The following is a 21180-nucleotide window of genomic DNA, read 5'->3' as shown; positions in this document are numbered from 1 at the left end:
CAATAGTCAGAGCCATAGCATTATTTTTTGGGCGATTGTCCTATGTAGGCGGCTAATTTTTTGCGGGATGAGCTGACTGTTAGATTGGTACTATTTTGGGGGGCATACGCCTTTTTGATCGCTTAGTGTTGCACTTTTAGTGATGTAAGGTGACAAAAATGACTTTTTTTGACATATAGATATTTTTTTAAGGTGTCTATCGGACGGGGTGGATCATGTGATATATGTACAGAGCCGGCCGTTACGGACGCGGGAATATCTAATGTGTGTGTTTTTTCTTTTTTCTTTTCTATTATAAAGTGAGGGGAAAGGGGCTTTTTTTTTCTTTTTTTTTTTTTTTAACTTGAAACAATTTTTTTTGGGGAAAACACTTTTTTTTTTTTAAACCTTATTTCTGTCCCACTCTGGGACTTCAACTTTTGGGGCCCCTCTGCAATGCATTACAATACATCTTTTTTGTAATGCATTGCCTATTAGTGTATGACACTGAGTCATACACTAACGGGTTGCGTAGGAGACCCAGCCTGAGGCTGGATCTCCTCGGCTCCCATAGAAAGCAGGTCCAGATGCCGTGCAAGGCATTGGGCAGCCTCTGCACCGCATCGGGCTGCCTTTCCACCCATCGCGCGGCGGTGATCGGAAATACACAAGGCGTACCTGTACACCTTGTGTCCGCAAGAGGTTAAAAACAATTTCCACAAATTCCATGTTAGAAAATGCAGATGCTGTTCCTTTCCTTCTGAACTCTGCTGTCTACCCATACAGCAGTTTATGACCACGTATGAGGTGTTGCCATATTCAGGAGAAAATTGGTAACAAATTGTGGGGTGCATTTTCTCCTGTTACCCCTTGTGAAAATGAAAAATGCGAGACTAAAGCAACATTTTCTTGTAAAAATTTAATTTTCCATTTTCACAGCCAAGTATTTCTGAAATCTATGAAACGCTTGTTGGGCCAAAGCATTCACTCTGCCCCTCGATAAATTATTTGAGGGGGTGTAGTTTCCAAGTGGGGTAATTTTTTGTAGCTTTCTTTTTTAGGGTATCTCAGGGTCCCTTCAGATGGGACTTGGCTCCCGAAAACTATTCCAGCAAAATCTGCCCTCCAAAAACCCTGTGGCACTCCCTGCATTCTGAGCACTGCCTGTCACGGCTGAGGATGGGGAAAACCCATTCAGCCGTGCGATTACTGAATATGGTGGTCGCTGCTAGGCCAGGACAGGAATCAGGGAGCTGGTCACCTCCTAATACGTCCCTAATTCTGACCCTGACTCCTAGTCGTATGAGCCGACCCTGATGGTAGGAGGGCTCATACTCCGGAACCTTGGGGTCCCTACTAGCCCTCAGGGTGGCCCTGAACTAGGAGCAGGGTAAGACGACTTGTTCCTCCTAGATACGGACGAACATGAGTCTCACTGGCCAAGCTGCAAAGAAAGGGGAACATAAACAGCTTATGGCAATGGCAGGTAAATACAACTAGTAACACCACCTACCTGCCACAGACACACAGCCTGGAACCCATGTACAAGTGCTGCTGTCCACAACAATACTAACAGACACAGCACACACCACACAGGAACCCAGGAAACCATAGCTGCAATAAACACAGAGACCAAAGAAACATCTTCATACATCAGACATAAACTTATGACCACAAGGGTGGCCCTCACTGGCAGATAGTATATAACCAGGAGGATGACTCCAGCTAACCATGGCTGAAGTACCCCTCAGATACAGGCATCCAGCGGAAGCTAAATAGCCCAAGTAGCCACACCCACACACAGACACACCCAGTGTTCACACACGAAGAAGGGAGTTAACCCTTCCTACACCAGGCAGGGTAGTGAAGCCACTTAAAGGGAAAAGCACATAAACAACACACTCACCTGTTACTGCCGGCAACGGCATGCGTGGCAACCATGTCCTAGGGAACAGCCAGCAGGCCGAGACACTGCCACCACATGCACACAACACCAGACGTTGCCGCGGACAACCGCAAGTGAAGGGAGGTGTCACAGTGCATACAAACATAACCTTATGCACAACAAACCGGGAAAGTGCACACATACACACACACATAGCCAGAGGCAACCGCACGCATCAGCAGTGAGGCGCCTAGCAACGAGCTCAGGCTGCTACACTGCCAACACCTGTTGTCCGCGGCAACCGCACTAGAGGCAAACTACTAACAGCCCCCAGACCGCGGGCAACTGCATGCGGCTCCCAAGGAGTCACGACCATGCACATGGGCGTGACACTGCCGTGTGCCCATATAGAGGTTTACAATCACATATGGGGTGTTTCTGTAAACTTGAGAATCAGGGTAATAGATATTTACGTTCATTTTGCTGTTAACCCTTGCTGTGTTACAGGAAAAATGGATTGAAATAAGATTTTAGATCTTGGAGATAGATCTTGGAAGATACGCATTTGTGTACTCTCATATTCAATATGCTCAGATAGCCTCGTGAGTTGTAATATTTCTTCTTTCACTCTGTAATTTAACAGATGGCAAATAACGTCTCGTGGCTGTTTAGAGTCTTTGGGTTTCCTCTGTAGTGCTCTATGTACTCGCTCTAAGAGGATGTCTTCTGGGCAGGAGTCTTTCTGGATCGATTTAAAGATTTCTAGAAGTGTAGCATGTAAGGCTGTTGGAGCTACGGTTTCTGGGAGGCCTTTTATTCGTAGGTTATTTCTGCGGCCTTTGTTCTCTTGGTCTTCTAGGGCTTCAAAGGCAGTGTTAAGAAGGTTTTGGCAAGTGGACATACTTTCTGTAACGGCATTACTGAAGTTACATATGGCCGTTTGTGCATTTTCGAGTTGTTCCACTCTAGTGCCTATATGTTTTATCTCTTGCTTTATATCTTGTAAGTACCTTGAAAGAGGATCTAGCGCTTTGGCCAGCGTTTTTTCCAGGGGTTTTTGTAAAAAGGAGCGGGAAAATGGTAGGGAGTCTTGGTGAGATGAGTTATCCGTCTCGCCGTCTGATTCATCACCACTGTCCAATTGGGCCACTGGGATGGAGGCTTTAGACGGTGGGTTCATTTTTTGAGTAGAAGAATTGGAGTTTCTTTTTTATGTATTTATCCATTTCTCCAAGTGGAGCATTAGGTTTTGGGGAGGCACTTATCTTTAGAAACAGCTTGCCCTATTTTCACCATGATAAGGTAGATATTTCAGCAGAAATAGTTGGGTCTCATTGAAGTTATGGTAATAGAATCACATCTGCAATGGTGGTGCAGATTTGTGTTCACTACTGATAAATGCTGGAGCAAGCACCTTTAAAAATTGGGCCAGAGTCCCAAAATTGAAGTGGTGTGACACTTGATCTAGTGATGGCAGTGACAGGTTGTAAGAGTAGACCCCTGTGTTGGCCTGGATAAATTAGAGCTTGGCTCTTAATAGGAACAGCAAAAAATAGAAAAGAGGGGGCCATAGCAATTGGGTGCAGCGGGGGGAGGTGGAAACGCGTGGTCTGGTACCTCTAATATGGAGAAGCCCCACAGATCTCCCCGATGCGGTATGCAGCTGATATACGAATCAGTGTGGCGCTTCCTGCTGCGTGTTCCTCTAGTCAGCAACCTCCGTTCCTGTGTGACTTCACTAAAGGCTGTGGCTGCGGCCTGGTGTCTGACGGAAGGCCATCCGCCTCACTAGGAATAGGGGGAAGAAGTATCCCAGCTGACCTCAATCCAGTCACGTCACAGAGTTGTGCTGGCAGCGTGCGGATGTTTTATAGAGGGCCGTCGGCTCTGCTAGTCGGGTAGGTCTTAGTATGCCACTGCACGTGTATGATGGCGCCGACTGTCGATTCCCCCTCGCTACTGCGCCTTCCGGTCCGGTGTTATTCTTCCAGTGTCTGTGGCTGCAGCCCAGTGTCAGGCGGAGGATTTCTGATCATACCGGAGAGCTTGTGTAAGTGATTCTCCGTCAGCCCGGTCTCTCAGAGCCCCGTAGGGGTGCTGGTGATGCGCGGGATAGACCAGAGGGAGGCCGGAGGTTGCGCTTGGTGGGAAAGGCCTCAGTTCAGCAGGTTGCCAATGACTTTAGGATGAGAGGAACTGAGGGTCCCAGAGGGTGTGTTAGGAAGCCCACAGGTTCTGTAGATGAATCGGCAAGTTCTGGGCTTTGATAATCCGCCGATGGCCAAGGATTAAACTTTGAGAGCTAGAGAGCTCTGCGAGACGTGTTAAGGAAATTATCCAGCTTTTCTGAAAGTGGATATAAAAATATTCATAGATGTTTTTCATTTCTCTGTGTGCGTGATAGCATGTGGTGACAATTGGAAAAAAACAAAGCATATGACAAGATGACCTAAGCTAAAACCTATAGGAGTTAGCCGTGTGTGTTAAGACAAGATAAGGTTTGTACGTGCTAAGGTGCAAATATGCATTTCTTGCTAAAAACCTAAACTGAAGCAGTAAACACATTTTTGGAAAAGTGAAACTTGTAAAATACTAACCAATCAATAGATGGATTCAGTTCTAACCAATAAGAAGTATTATTTGTGTACCAATCAAAAGCCATTATTGAAATATTTGTAAACCAAATAGGTTTTACTTTGAGAAAGCTTATCAATACATAGAAAGCTTATCAATAAAGTGCAGTCTTTGGGCTTGGACTCCCATATTGTTGAATGGATTAGGCAGTGGCTGAGGGACAGGCAACAGAGGGTTGTAGTCAATGGAGTATATTCAGACCAAGGTCTTGTTACCAGTGGGGTACCTCAGGGATCTGTTCTGGGACCCATATTGTTTAATATCTTTATCAGCGAAATTGCAGAAGGCCTCGATGGTAAGGTGTGTCTTTTTGCTGATGACACAAAGATTTGTAACAGGGTTGATGTTCCTGGAGGGATACACCAAATGGAAAAGGACTTAGGAAAACTAGAGGAATGGTCAAAAATATGGCAACTAAAATTTAATGTTGATAAGTGCAAGATAATGCACCTGGGACGTAAAAACCCAAGAGCAGAATATAAAATCAGTGATACAGTCCTAACCTCAGTATCTGAGGAAAGGGATTTAGGGGTCATTATTTCAGAAGACTTAAAGGTAGGCAGACAATGTCATAGAGCAGCAGGAAATGCAAGCAGAATGCTTGGGTGTATAGGGAGAGGAATTACCAGTAGAAAGAGGGAGGTGCTCATGCCGCTCTACAGAGCACTAGTGAGACCTCATTTGGAGTATTGTGCTCAGTACTGGAGACCATATCTCCAGAAGGATATTGATACTTTGGAGCGAGTTCAGAGAAGAGCTACTAAACTGGTACATGGATTGCAGGATAAAACTTACCAGGAAAGATTAAAGGACCTTAACATGTATAGCTTGGAAGAAAGACGAGACAGAGGGGATATGATAGAAACTTTTAAATACATAAAGGGAATCAACAAGGTAAAAGAGGAGAGAATATTTAAAAGAAGAAAAACTGCTACAAGAGGACATAGTTTTAAATTAGAGTGGCAAAGGTTTAAAAGTAATATCAGGAAGTATTACTTTACTGAGAGAGTAGTGGATGCATGGAATAGCCTTCCTGCAGAAGTGGTAGCTGCAAATACAGTGGAGGAGTTTAAGCATGCATGGGATAGGCATAAGGCCATCCTTCATATAAGATAGGGCCAGGGGCTATCCATAGTATTTAGTATATTGGGCAGACTGGATGGGCCAAATGGTTCTTATCTGCCGACACATTCTATGTTTCTATGTTTCTAAGTTACACCCTTTGAATTGCATATAAATAAATGGGCTAGGACACTCCCACTTTGGGTTCCTGACAGAATTTGAACTATACTCAGACTTCTATCATTTTCCTCCGTCGACGTCATTCACCTGAACACGAGGCAACGATCATCACGTGACTGACCCTTGGTCTGCCACAACAGACGAGTCTTGGCAGATTGGCACCTCCCCCCTCTTTCTGAGTGATATTTATAGTGGTCTCCTGGTTGGAGGGGGACAGAGTTTAGTGTTTTTTAGCTTCTGAAACCTGTCTGTTCCAAGTGAAAAGTGCAGTCTAGCGTCAGTACAGTTCCACAAGCGAATAGTGGCTGAATTATACTAACATACACAGGACGTTTAAGCACTGAGTGCTATATAGGTAGCAAGTGTGTGACCTGGGGGGAGTGCACCCCCATTGGTCATAGCAACTATAGCACATCAAGCTCACTACAGACTAGGCATCAGATAGTTTTAATCCTCTTTAGCTCACAGTTATTTAAGTATTTCTTAAACACTTTATTAAAAGTTAAGTTTTATCATCTGGGACAAGTGATGTTATTGGCCGAATTAGGCTTTAGTTGTTGTTGGTTTATGAAACCCTTCCCAGGTAGGGTCGCAATTGTTCATTATACTCCTGGTTGGATTCTACAGCTGTCACTCAGAAGAAAGGGGTTGTAAAGCTCAATGTAGAGAGCACTTCCGTGACACTCTGCTTCTAGAGCATTTGCAGGAACAGAGCTTGCCAGAGTAAAAGTTTATATTCATACTAGTCCTGATAATAAAAGAACCACAAAAGGTATATTTGTCATGCTATCCCTAGCCTCTACATAGTGTTGTCAACAGTTTAGCGTGGTCAAAACTCCTGACAAACCCCCTTGAAAGAACTGATTCTTTCTATATTAACGCCTTAAAGGGGTTATCTGAGTCATAGCTATATACGTTACGGTGGCTTATAAGATTGTCAAAAAGACATTTCTAATTTACTCACATTTATTCTGCAGGCTTTCTGAACTGCCGATGTGGGTCACGTGACCCCTGACGTCATCCACCAGGCTCCGGTGGTGACGGCCTAGCGGAGTATGTGAGCGGACGTGGGTTGCAGAGCTCCTCCGCTACCTCGGACATAAGATCCTATTAAAATCCTGCTATCAAAGCAATATTACTTATATCTGGACGGAAAGTCATCAGGGAACTCTTCTGGACTGCTGGGGTGGACAAAGTAGGTCAGCATGACCCGTAAGAAGGAGCAGCGTGGGCCGGAGAAGGAGGCTCAAGATGGCGCCGGCAGCACTCCAGGACGCTCAGGCCGTGTCTCAGAGCTCCAGAAAGAAGCAGCAGCCAAGCTGGGGAAATACGCCAGACCAGCGTCGGTAGCCTCTGGAAAAGGTACCCCTAGGAAACTGAGGGGGGCAGAGGACATGTCTGATGCAGACTCTGATGTGGAAGGGCACGGCCCGGATAATATACCGGCGGCCTGTTCTAATCGATATGATACGCTGGCAGGGGCACACGAATATCCGCCCTCAGAACCGCCAGATTCAGACACGGAGGAGCCGACGTTAAAAGATGTTATGCAAGCCATAGCAAAATGTGGCAAGTCCCTGAACACGCTTATTATGCAGGTGGGGGCCATTAAGGAGGATGTCTCCATAGTGCGACACGATATGAGAAAGTTGGCCGACCGCACTACAGCTTTGAAAGGCCGAATGGGTGAAATGGAGGATGCTATAATACCTCTAAACCAATAATGTGAGAGACTACTCCAGGAGATTGGATGTTATCGCCGCAAAGCAAGACGATCTCGAAAATCGATCTCGCAGAAATAATGTGCGGGTGGTGGGAGCACCAGAGAAAGTAGAGGGCAGGAATCCGTCAGAATTTTTCGAATCCTGGCTAAAGGAGAACTTTGGCGCAGATGTATTGACCCCCTTGTTTGCCGTGGAGAGGGCTCATAGGGTCCCTATGCGACCCCTACCACCGGGTGCTCCACCCAGAACAGTCCTGATTAAAATCTTACACTTCAAAGACCGGGACATTATCCTAAGAAAAGCTCGAGATAAGCCAGAACTGTCTGTTGATGGTCATAAAGTGGCACTATTCCCGGATTATTCACAAGAGGTTCAGAAGCGGAGAGACAGATTTATTGATGTGAAAAGGCGATTAAGAGCAATTGGCGTATCTTACTCCATGATGTATCCGGCCAAGCTACGAGTTGCCGCACTGGGAACCACCCACTTATTTGAGGATCCGAAAGAGGCAGCAAAGTGGACTGATCGACATGAAAGGCAGCTGGTGGCAGAACAAGGCTGATTCACACTAGAGGGACTTCCACTCTATTTAGAGGCTCAGGTTATTTTGTTTTGATGGATGTGGTCTTCTGATATTGGGATACGAATGTCAGAATATGGAGGTGTGCGTGCTGTGAGTATGTGAGCAGGTCTATTACTATATTATTTTGCTGGAAGAATTGATTGTCAGGTATAATCACTCCTTAATTGTTTTTCTTATAGTTGTCCGGGGGGCATGGAGAGGGAGGCCCGAGGTCCGTTTTAATCTGAGCCCACTTACTAAGGTTGCGCGAGCGCAGTTATTTTTATTTATTTTTTGTTATTTTTTGGTGCGCTTCAACCTCTTATCCAAGAAATTGGAGGTGGTACTTGACAGGCGACTGATTTCGGCAGCGGGTTGTACACCCTTTTTTCCCACTGGCCTGTATTAGGTGTTATTGTGGGGCTCGCTGGTGAGATGGTCGCTGTGTTAAGTAATAGTTTTGAAATGTTTGGGAGGGTTAGTTGTGGGGGGGAGGGGAGGGGGGGAACATGTTTAACCCAAGTGCACACACTGTATATGAAGGTATAAGTAGAGGTCTGTGGTTCAAATATGGAATGTCTTATCACTATGTCTATTCTCTTGCTCCTATTAATCTGACTGCTAGGGGTGCATATTTTATGACATTCAAATATGGCAGGGAAGGTAAACGTTATTAGCTGGAATGTGAGGGGAATTAAAGATGAGATCAAGAGACGGGCGGTTATGGACTGTCTGAGTCAATATCAGCCTGTGATATGTTGTGTGCAGGAGACTCATTTCACCTCAGATCAGACAAAATTGCTTACCCCTAGGTGGGCAGGGCATTGCTATCATGCCACATTCTCATCATATGCGAGGGGGGTGAGTCTCCTGATACACAGATCAATTGCATTTCAATGTATTGCTAAAAAGGTGGATAACGGGGGGAGATTTATCTGCCTGCACTGTACAATTTTTGCAACGACTTGTGTCCTAGTGGGAGTGTATGTTCCACCGCCATACTCGTCAGTGGTGCTTAATAACATTCTACAGTTTATAGCAGGTATGCCTGACATTCCGTTCTGCTGATGGGAGACTTTAATAATGTTCTTAACCATGACCTAGATAGAATGGGGTTGGGCCAAAGCCTTCAAGGGAAAGGAATGACGTAGTTTGGTGTTTTGATGCAGGAAGCCATGCTATTAGACTTCTGGAGGATGAAAAACCCGGTAGTAAAGCAATTTTCATGTTGCTCTAGTACGTATAATTCACTATCTAGGATAGACCTAATTCTTGGAAATGAGCTGTTAGGGCAATATGTGGGAGATGTAAAATATTTGCCGCGTAAAATCTCGGATCACTCACCGGTAGTAATGGTTTTGGATCTCCGTACATCAAGGAGCAATAGGTGTGGGGGTTGGAAGTTTAATCCTTTCTGGTTACCTCTCCTACCAGATGCCGGCGGAATTGGCAAAAAACTTGGAGTTTTTTCAGATTAATTTACTATCTGCTACTAAATTAGTAGTTTGGGAGGCCATGAAAGCCTTTTTGAGAGGTCTGCTTATGGCTGAAGTGAACAAGAAAAAGAGTGAATCTAGGGCACACAAGAGAAAGTTAATTATGGAAGTAGAAACAACAGAGGCAAATTTTATCTTGCATCCACAAGATGTCACTAGAGAGAAATGGAAAGAGTCTCAACAGAAATTAAATGATAGGTTACTGATGCAGGCAAAAAATAAAAGATTCTTTCAAAAGCAAACCTTCTATGAAGGAGAGAAAGCAGGTAGACTTTTGTCATTGATATCTAAAGCCCAATTACAGTCCACTTATATTGCAGCTTTGAGAGGGTTATATTGTAATTGTATTACAATTTTTCTTGAAAAATCAATAAAAATGATCTGAATTTAAAAAAAAAGGCTCCGGTGGTGACGTCTCATGTACAGGATTCTCCCTGCCTTAGGGAGTGGCCCGGCTCTGTACACGAAACGTCAGAGCCTTGTGTGCCCGCCCCCCTCTCTCTCCTCTGGCTGCCGCGGCTCCTGTGAGGGATCGCACATGCTCGGTCCTTACCAGTGCCGGCAGCCGTGCAGAAAGATTCAACAGTGTGCCCGCTCCCTCCCTGTGATCCTAGATATAGCTGTGATAAAGCTTAGATAAATATAGCTTAGATACATATAGCTGTCATATAGCTTAGATACATATAGCTCTCATATAGCTTAGATACATATAGCTGTCAGATAGCTTAGATACATATATAATCTGTGTATCCGCAATGTGACAGGAAGATCTTCTGCCTGCTAGGAGATGATCATGTGTTTTTTTATGCAAAGTTAGGTTGTGCAGAGCAGGGGGCGGGGAAGGTCAGATTATTCACACCCACAAATATTCATGAGGGAGAGCTTAGTCATTGTTGTTACACGCCCCCACAGCTAAGCTGCAGCATGTAAACAAAGCAATAATAACAGAACCATGTAAAGGTGTAAGTATGGGTTTTCTCCTAAGAAATCAAGCTTAAAGGGTTTCTATCACTTCGTATGACATATTTAGGTGTCAGACACTAGCGATCCGCTAGTGTCTGCTCTAACAAACCATCCTAATATGATAGGTTTTGGGGCAGCCGTTTTTGCTAAAATAACAACTTATATCTATATGCTAATGAGCCTCTAGGTGCTATGGGGGCGTCATTAGCACCTAGAGGCTCAGTCTACCTTCATAAACTGTCGCCGCCCAGCGCGCCCTCCAGCCCGCCCATCTCCTGCTGAATGCGATCCTCTCCGTGCGCGTCTCTGTTCTGCGCATGCGCAGTGAATGTCTGACCGCTTCCCTGCTCAGACATCTCCACTGCGCCTGTTCCTCGGAGCACTATGATGTCATCGGCGCAGGCGCAGTGGAGATGTCTGAGCAGGGAAGCGGTCAGACATTCACTGCGCATGCGCAGAACAGAGACGCGCACGGAGAGGATCGCATTCAGCAGGAGATGGGCGGGTTGGAGGGACGCGCTGGGCGGCGACAGTTTATGAAGGTAGACGGAGCCTCTAGGTGCTAATGACGCCCCCAGAGCACCTAAAGGCTCATTAGCATATAGATATAAGTTGTTATTTTAGCAAAACGGCTGCCCCAAAACCTATCATATTAGGATGGTTTGTTAGAGCAGACACTAGCGGATCGCTAGTGTCTGACACCTAAATATGTCATACGAAGTGATAGAAACCCTTTAAGTAATGTATATGTATGTCCTGATGAGTTTCATAAGGTTTTATTTATTTTTTTCTCCATAACTCGGATAACCCCTTTAAAGGCTGATGCCCTTTAGATTTTTTGTACCTGTCCCCAGAAGTGCATCATATATTTTGAAACAAAACATTGCTCCCCACCACTCAGCCATCTTCCTGTCCCTGGCTTGTAATCGTCACTGGAGCCAATAATTTGCTTCAATGATGACATTTACCCAAAATCGCACATGACTTCTGGGTCATGTGCCACTTGGCAACATATCACTTCTGAAGCCGGTTATTGGCTGCAATTGCCCACATGACCTTATCTATCAAGACGTTTGCAGGCCAGGAGTATGGACGTTTGCTGAATGAAGCCAGGGAGCTGGAATGGAGCATTGGTAAATAACTAATACTTTTTCCATAGGTACAACATGCTGCTGTCAGTTAATTCCAAAGGGCTGGACAACCCATTTAAAGAACCCATAAATTATCTCCACAAGTATAAGTTGTAGCTTGTTATGTATGAACTATAGTTGGTGCGATTACAAACATTGTGTGTTGTGTTAGGGCTTACCACGCATACTCAATAAGTGGTGAAAGTACTGGTGTTCCTGAGTGTGTGGACTGTTTGGAGTATGTGTTACATCAAATTTGTAATCTGTGTGAGGCAATTGTGAGCTGTGGAATAGTGTTAACCTTCATAAAAACTCAAGTAGGTTACCTTTGTCTCCTTTTTGTTGTCCCTCATGCAAGACGGATGCAACCAATCTATGAAAACAGCTCAAGAATGTGGGAACTGATTTCAACATTACCTGGATGTACGGAGAAAAACAGTGAGAGACTAAGTAAGGAATTATAAAACAGATTACATTCAACACAAGCATGTCATTTTAAAACATAAAAAAATCCTGGACTTAATGCATAAAAACTGTAATGTAAACTGTCATGTTTATGCTGGCATACAAAGCAATGCGTGAAAATATTCACAGCTTAAAGGGAACCTGTCACCGGGATTTTGTGTATAGAGCTGAGGACATGGGTTGCTAGATGGCCGCTAGCACATCCGCAATACCCAGTCCCCATAGCTCTCTGTGCTTTTATTGTGTCAAAAAACCGATTTGATGCATATGCAAATTAACCTCAGAGGAGTCCTGTTCCTGACTCATCTCAGGTTAATTTGCATATGTATCAAATCGTTTGTTACACAATAAAAGCACAGAGAGCTATGGGGACTGGGTATTGCGGATGTGCTAGCGGCCATCTAGCAACCCATGTCCTCAGCTCTATACACAAAATCCCGGTGACAGGTTCCCTTTAACCACCTCAGCTCCCCTAGCTTAAACCCCCTTAATGACCAGACCACTTTTTACAATTCTGCACTACACTACTTTCACGGTTTATTGCTCGGTCATACAACTTACCACCCAAATTAATTTTACCTCCTTTTCTTCTCACTAATAGAGCTTTCATTTGGTGGTATTTCATTGCTGCTGACATTTTTTTGATATTAATCGAAATTGACCAAAATGTTTGCAAAAAAATGACATTTTTCACTTTCTGTTGTAAAATTTTTCAAATATAACTACATTTCTATATAAATTTTTCTCTAAATTTATTGTTGTACATGTTTTTGATAAAAAAAAAATGCAATACGTGTATATTTATTGGTTTGGGTAAAAGTTTACAAACTATGGTGCAAAAATGTGAATTTACGCACTTAGACTTTCTGAGCACCTGTCATGTTTTCTGAGGTTCTACAATGCCCAGACAGAAACACCCCACAAATGACCCCATTTCGGAAAGTAGACACCCTAAGGCAGTGATGGCTAACCTTGGCACTCCAGCTGTGGTAAAACTACAACTCCCAAGATGCCCCCCTTGCTTGGCTGCTCTCAGAACTCTGTAGAAATAAATGCAGCATGCTGGGAGTCGTAGTTTCACCACAGCTGGAGTGCCAAGGTTAGCCATCACTGCCCTAAGGTATTCGCTGATGGGCATAGTGAGTTCATGGAAGTTTTTATTTTTTGTCACAAGTTAGCGGAAAATTATTATAATTTTATTTTTTTCTTACAAAGTCTCATATTCCACTAACTTGTGACAAAAAATAACATTTTACATGAACTCACCATACCCCTCACGGAATACCTTGGGGTGTCTTCTTTCTAAAATGGCATCACTTGTGGGGTATTTATACTGCCATTGCATTTTAGAGGCCCTAAAGCGTGAGAAGTAGTTTGGAATCCAAATGCGTAAAAAATGCCCTGTGAAATCGTAAAGATTCTCATTGGAATTTGGGCCCCTTTGCGCACCTAGGCTGCAAGAAAGTGTCACACATGTGGTATCGCTGTACTCAGAAGAAGTAGGGCAATGTGTTTTGAGGTGTATTTTTACATATACCCATGCTGGGTGAGATAAATCTCTCTGTAAAAGACAACTTTTCCCATTTTATTATACAAAGTTGTCAATTTACAGAGATACAGGGAGTGCAGAATTATTAGGCAAATGAGTATTTTGACCACATCATCCTCTTTATGCATGTTGTCTTACTCCAAGCTGTATAGGCTCGAAAGCCTACTACCAATTAAGCATATTAGGTGATGTGCATCTCTGTAATGAGAAGGGGTGTGGTCTGACATCAACACCCTATATTAGGTGTGCATAATTATTAGGCAACTTCCTTTCCTTTGGCAAAATGGGTCAAAAGAAGGACTTGACAGGCTCAGAAAAGTCAAAAATAGTGAGATATCTTGCAGAGGGATGCAGCACTCTTAAAATTGCAAAGCTTCTGAAGCGTGATCATCAAACAATCAAGCGTTTCATTCAAAATAGTCAACAGGGTCGCAAGAAGCGTGTGGAAAAACCAAGGCGCAAAATAACTGCCCATGAACTGAGAAAAGTCAAGCGTGCAGCTGCCAAGATGCCACTTGCCACCAGTTTGGCCATATTTCAGAGCTGCAACATCACTGGAGTGCCCAAAAGCACAAGGTATGCAATACTCAGAGACATGGCCAAGGTAAGAAAGGCTGAAAGACGACCACCACTGAACAAGACACACAAGCTGAAACGTCAAGACTGGGCCAAGAAATATCTCAAGACTGATTTGTCTAAGGTTTTATGGACTGATGAAATGAGAGTGAGTCTTGATGGGCCAGATGGATGGGCCCGTGGCTGGATTGGTAAAGGGCAGAGAGCTCCAGTCCGACTCAGACGCCAGCAAGGTGGAGGTGGAGTACTGGTTTGGGCTGGTATCATCAAAGATGAGCTTGTGGGGCCTTTTCGGGTTGAGGATGGAGTCAAGCTCAACTCCCAGTCCTACTGCCAGTTTCTGGAAGACACCTTCTTCAAGCAGTGGTACAGGAAGAAGTCTGCATCCTTCAAGAAAAACATGATTTTCATGCAGGACAATGCTCCATCACACGCGTCCAAGTACTCCACAGCGTGGCTGGCAAGAAAGGGTATAAAAGAAGAAAATCTAATGACATGGCCTCCTTGTTCACCTGATCTGAACCCCATTGAGAACCTGTGGTCCATCATCAAATGTGAGATTTACAAGGAGGGAAAACAGTACACCTCTCTGAACAGTGTCTGGGAGGCTGTGGTTGCTGCTGCACGCAATGTTGATGGTGAACAGATCAAAACACTGACAGAATCCATGGATGGCAGGCTTTTGAGTGTCCTTGCAAAGAAAGGTGGCTATATTGGTCACTGATTTGTTTTTGAATGTCAGAAATGTATATTTGTGAATGTTGAGATGTTATATTGGTTTCACTGGTAAAAATAAATAATTGAAATGGGTATATATTTGTTTTTTGTTAAGTTGCCTAATAATTATGCACAGTAATAGTCACCTGCACACACAGATATCCCCCTAAAATAGCTAAAACTAAAAACAAACTAAAAACTACTTCCAAAAATATTCAGCTTTGATATTAATGAGTTTTTTTGGGTTCATTGAGAACATAGTTGTTGTTCAATAATAAAATTAATCCTCAAAAATACAACTTGCCTAATAATTCTGCACTCCCCGTATTTCTCACACACAGTATGGGTATATGTAAAAAATACACCCCAAAACACATTGCCCTACTTCTCCTGAGTACGGCGATACCACATGTGTGACACTTTTTTGCAGCCTAGGTGCGCAAAGGGGCCCAAATTCCAATGAGAATCTTTACGATTTCACAGGGCATTTTTTATGCATTTGGATTCCAAACTACTTCTCACGCTTTAGGTCCCCTAAAATGCCAGGACAGTATAAATACCCCACAAGTGACACCATTTTGGAAAGAAGACACCCCAAGGTATTCCGTGAGAGGCATGGCGAGTTCCTAGAATATTTTTTTTTTCGCACAAGTTAGCGGAAAAAGTTTTTTTTTCCTCTTACAAAGTCTCATATTCCACTAACTTGTGACAAAAAATACAATTTTACATGAACTCGCCATGCCCCTCACAAAATACCTTGGGGTGTCTTCTTTCCAAAATGGGGTCACATGTGGGGTATTTATACTGCCCTGGCATTTTAGGGGCCCTAAAGCGTGAGAAGAAGTCTGGAATATAAATGTCTAAAAAATGTTACGCATTTGGATTCCGTGAGGGGTATGGTGAGTTCATGTGAGATTTTATTTTTTGTCACAAGTTAGTGGAATATGAGACTTTGTAAGAAAAACCAAAAAAACAAAAAATCTATTTCTTCTATGAACTCGCCATGCCCCTCAAAAGTGATCTTTATAGCGCCGCAGCGATTTTACTGTGTTTTTGCAGTGATCATAAAAAAAAAAAATTCTGTCACTGCGGTGGGGGGGACTGAACGTAAGTGTGCACACAAGATCAGGCCTGAATCGGGCGAACACTGCGTTTTTTGTAGAGCCTATAGAACATGTCCTATTCTTAGGAAATTAGCTGTGTATAATTTGATGGAAAAATGAATCCAACCAACAAAGGAAGCAATATGGACAATTACAATATATTAGTAAGAGCCTTGTATTAACTTTCTCTACATGATAAATGCCACTTGTTCAAGTGAGACAACCCCTTTAAATGTGAAGTACCTTAAATCCTGCCAAAATTAACTATTCTCTCTTTGTTACAGACACAGATGTGACAGCAACACGTGAGAAGACAGAGATTGTGCTGGTCTCTGGGGAGAGTGATACCCAAGTCACTGCAGCGGATTTCAGCGCTTGATGCCCTAACAGACCACCCATGCACCATGGCACAGTTGGCGAATTGCTCGCCAAATTTTGCCAAACATGTTCTGGGATGGACCGGCCAAAAGCAGACGTAACCAAATTGCCTCAGACAAACGAACAAAAATGGGCGTCCTTCAGCAAGAGCCCACATAATAGCACCTGGCATCTGTCAATGTCCGGGTATTCTAGCTACGCACAAATGGCACCAGTAAAAGATCTAGTTGCTGGATCATCTCAATGTGGACTAACCTGATCGCCATGTTGAATTTGCAAAATGGGTGTCACAGTAATTGCAATGGAACTCACATTTCACAGAGATGGTACTGTACAGTGATAAAGCAAACTTGTACGTGAATGGGGAGGTGAAAAAAACAAAAAAAAATTTCAATACAGGTCCGACACAATTCCGCACTGCAAAAATCTCTCCAAGATGGTTGGCACACAGAAAATCGTGGTGTGGTGGGGGGGAAAGGGGTCGAAGATAGTATAGTGGGCCCATTGACAGTGAACTTACTGTTATACATGACAAAAAAAAGTTTAAAAACAAACACAAAAATATTAAGTTTAAATCACCCTCTTTCCCAATTTTACATAGAAAATACATAAACAAATAAACATATTACATATCGTCACGCCCGAAAAAGTGCAAACTACGGTGTTAAAATATAAAAAAATATCTCCTATGTGGTGAACGCCATAACAGGAAAAAAAAAAAAAAACATGCAATTCGCCATTTTTTTTTGTCACCTTGACCCCCCAAAATATAGAATCGGACTGTTCGGTTATGGGCTGGACGTTACATAAAACGCAGAATGCACGCAGCTTTTTTGGAGTTTTACTTTTTTCGCGTGGTATCGAGTAGGAATAATACAAGTCACACCTACATACTAAATGGTAAAACAGTGGGTAACACTGGCATGGAAAAGGACCTAGGAATTTTGGTGAACAGCAAACTAAGCTGTAGAAACCAGTGTCAGGCAGCTGCAGCCAAGGCCAATAAGATAGAGGGTTGCATCAAAAGGGGCATAGATGCCGGTGATGAGAACATAGTTCTGCCACTTTACAAATCACTAGTCAGACCACACATGGAGTACTGTGTTCAGTTCTGGGATCCTGTGAACAAGGCAGACATAGCAGAGCTGGAGAGGGTTCAAAGGAGAGCAACTAAAGTAATTACGGTAATGAGGGAATTACAGTACCCTGAAAGATTATCAAAATTAGGGTTATTCACTTTAGAAAAAAGATGCCTGAGGGGAGATCTAATTAATATGTATAAATATATCAGGGGTCAGTACAGAGATCTATCCCATCATCTATTTATCCCCAGGACTGTGACTGTGACGAGGGGACATCCTCTGCGTCTGGAGGAAAGAAGGTTTGTACACAAACATAGAAGAGGATTCTTTACGGTAAGAGCAGTGAGATTATGGAACTCTCTGCCTGAGGAGGTGGTGATGGTGAGTACAATAAAGTTATTCAAGAGGGGCCTGGCTGTATTTCTGGAGTGTAATAATATTACAGGCTATAGATAGTAGAGAGGGGTTGATCCAGGGAGTTATTTGATTGCCTGAATGGAGTCGGGAAGGAATTTTTTTCCCCCCTTAAAATCATCAAGTACAGATTTTTTTTTTTAGGCATGCCAAAAGCCATGTTGGGGTAGGCACCATCTTTGAGTGTGCAATGGCTCTCTTTTAAACTAGATTTGATTTTGTCTAATCGCTTGAAGATCATTGCATTAGGCTTGTGATTTTCTTTGCACGTTATGATTAGCCTTTTATCTGCATAGTCGAATCTCTTGTTTACATACATGCATATAGCTAATATCGCCAGTCCTGTCTGTGTCCCTCTTCCTCCAATTATGTTGCATTTCTCGCAAATCCTCTTAACTGTTTTATCATATGAACTAATAAAGTATATGAATTATTGTAATTGAGTGCAGTCTGGTAATTTTTTGTAGGTTTGTGGATGCAATCATAACCATAGGCACACATCATTTTTTGGCCTAAAGGGAATAAATGCAACATATTGCATGGTTTGTTATTGCTTTTAGTTGTGTAGATGTTCTTTCCCTATACAAATGATGAATCTTTTTCCTTTTTACAGCATATTTTAAACCAATATATTAACTACCGTACAGTTAGTTGTGTAGGCTGCATTTTTAAAACACAAAAGAAATTTCATTATTACAACAATTTGATGTGTTATTAGAATCTTAAATTACCTTTGGATGACACTGTAATACAGAAAATAGCACTTCATGTATTGCCAAGAATACTGTATAGAAGTCTTCCGTTTTCACATTTTCAAGTGGCACCGTTAGGAGTGTGCTTAATGAGAGCGTAACATGATGGGGATTGATTAGAAAATGCTCTCCTCGTCGTAAAAACAAAGCCATAGTGTGAAGCACAGGGACAACAACAGTGGAAATTAGCGTATGTTCTTTACAAGCTTCGATGCTAAGGGCCTGCAAGGAGTAAAAAGTAAAAAAAAAATTAGTCTTGCCCATAATTTAATTATTGATAACACGTTAAAGAGAACTGGTCACCTCCCCACACCCTATTAAGTGCAGTACTACATGACTAGTACTACTCCCGCTGACCATTGGTCAGAAATCTATAAGTCTATACTCAACCCTGTTTCCCTACAAATAAGAGCTGGAATACATTGTGAGGACTAAATTGCACATGCACATAATGGAGATGACTCAAAGATCAGTCCAACAGTGGGGAAACAGCGGTGAGTATGGACATAGATTAGTGATCGGAGGTCAGCAGAAGCAGTTCTATTCAAGTGAGGCTGCACTTAAGGCTTGAGGGAGATGACAGATTCCCTTAAATGAAGTAGAAAGAGAGGCATTTCCTCGTGGTCATTTATTAAGACTGGCCATTTAGACGCCGGTCTAAATAAGCCCTATAGCTGGTGGTGGATCCGCCGGAGTTATGTAGAGGCACCGGCCTCTACATAACTTTGGCGGATCCACCGCTTCTAAATGTAAGCAAGCTGTCTTATATTTAAACCATTTTCTCCGCCTAAACCAGTAAACGGTAAATGAGCCCGTCCCCTTCCCCACCCACTTTTTCAGACCTGGACTGAGTGTGTCATGGTAGACTTTTTAAAGGATCCCTTAACAAGGGGATTGTCTGCAATGCTCCAAATCATAGAATTTTGTCTAGGGGCAAAAGAATGAGAAGACATGCCTCATGGTGGTATTTGTATCTTACTCTTCTTCTGACCCCAAAAGGCAGAAGATCCCTTTTATTAGCAAAAACCTGGGTGTTACCCTTAAAACCTAAAAGTACAAATGAACCAAAAGGATTCTAACATGCAGATCTATATGTCTTAACATACCATATGGACACAATTAAGGATACTCTAGCATGGTAAAAACAAAGCAAAGGAATTCCTTCTTCTAGATACATGAAATCCTATATGTAGCCATCTAGCTTTATACCAAATAATGCAACCTAGGTATATCAAAGATTTAATTATATTTAGTTAATCCTACTATATCACTTGATACCCCTTGACTTTTAAGCAAGTGCAGCACTTGAGTCCTAGATTTCAATCTGACCAAGGACAACATCTGCATGGAGTTTGTATGTTCTCCATGGGTTTCCTCTGAGTACTCCGGCTTCCTCCCACACTCCAAAGACATACTAGGCAACCAATTGTGAGCTCCATTGGGGACAGTGAGTGATGACAATGTATGTAAAGTGCTGCGGCATATGTCAGCGCTATATAAGTGAGTAAAATAAATAAGCCTTGACCCAAAGAATGTTAAAAAATAAAAAATAAAAGAGCAATAGCACAGTAAAATGGTGGTGGGTTGCAGTCCGGCAGCGTGATCTGTGCCTGCAGTGCTCAAATGGGAGTGCAGGGAGCTAAGCGGTCAGTAAATGAAAGGACTGGCATTCTAGCAAATAGCACTTCCATCTGCAGTGATGGAAACGCTCATCGCTCATTTATTTTTTGCACATTTTCCATTTTACTCATTTTTTCCCGTAACATGACAAGGGTTAAAAACTAAAGAAACCTAAATATTTATTACCCTGATTCATAAACACCCCATGTGTGGTTGTAAACTGCTGTATGGTTGCACTGAAGGGCTCAGAAGGGAAGAAGAGCTAAATGGTTTTAGGAGGGCAGACTTTGCTGAAATGGTTTTTAGGTGCCATTGAAAAGACCTTGGGTACTTCTATATGTGGAAACCCCCAAAAAGTGACTTAATTTTGAAAACAATACTCCCAAAAGGTGTGGAGTGAGCACATTGGCCCAACAGACTTTATAGAATTTAGAAACACTTGTCCAAGAAAAATTAGATATTAGATAAATGTCAGTAAAGGCACAATTTTTTCATTTTTAAATGAGGTAACAGGAGAAAATGCACCTCACAATGTGTAACCCATTTTTTTCTGATTACGGCAACACCCCATATGTGGTTGTAAACTGCTGTATGGGTGCGCCGCAGGGATCAGAAGGGAAGGAGCGTCAAATGGTTTTTGGAGGGCAGATTTTGTTGGAATGGTTTTTGGGTGCCATGTATCATACAGAGACCCCAAGATACCCCTATAGTGGACCCAATTTGGGAAACTACACTCTCCAAGGAATACTTCAAGGGGTGTAGTGAGCATATTGGCCTAACAGACATTTCTCAGAATTTAGGAACACTTGAAAATGAAATATTACATATTTTACAAGAAAATGTAACTTTAGGCCAACTTTTTCATTATCACAAGGGGTAACAGGAGAAAATGCACCCCATATTTTACTA

General features: G+C 42.8%; 1 protein-coding gene across 1 annotated transcript in view; it reads right to left on the bottom strand.

Annotated features, from left to right (window-relative positions):
* URB2 (URB2 ribosome biogenesis homolog) overlaps nucleotides 1-21180 on the bottom strand; it is a 154184-nt gene that overhangs the window by 6780 nt on the left and 126224 nt on the right. Inside the window, exons 7-8 of the mRNA XM_040429416.1 lie at nucleotides 18631-18873; nucleotides 11942-12032 (exon numbers count right to left, since the gene is read on the bottom strand). Of these exons, the coding sequence (XP_040285350.1) occupies nucleotides 11942-12032; nucleotides 18631-18873 (334 nt within the window). The remainder of the gene's footprint in view (nucleotides 1-11941; nucleotides 12033-18630; nucleotides 18874-21180) is intronic.

The sequence above is a fragment of the Bufo bufo genome, chromosome 4 (genome assembly GCF_905171765.1).
Source record: "Bufo bufo chromosome 4, aBufBuf1.1, whole genome shotgun sequence".
Lineage (NCBI taxonomy): Eukaryota > Metazoa > Chordata > Amphibia > Anura > Bufonidae > Bufo > Bufo bufo.
This window is presented reverse-complemented; position numbering and strand designations above follow the sequence as displayed.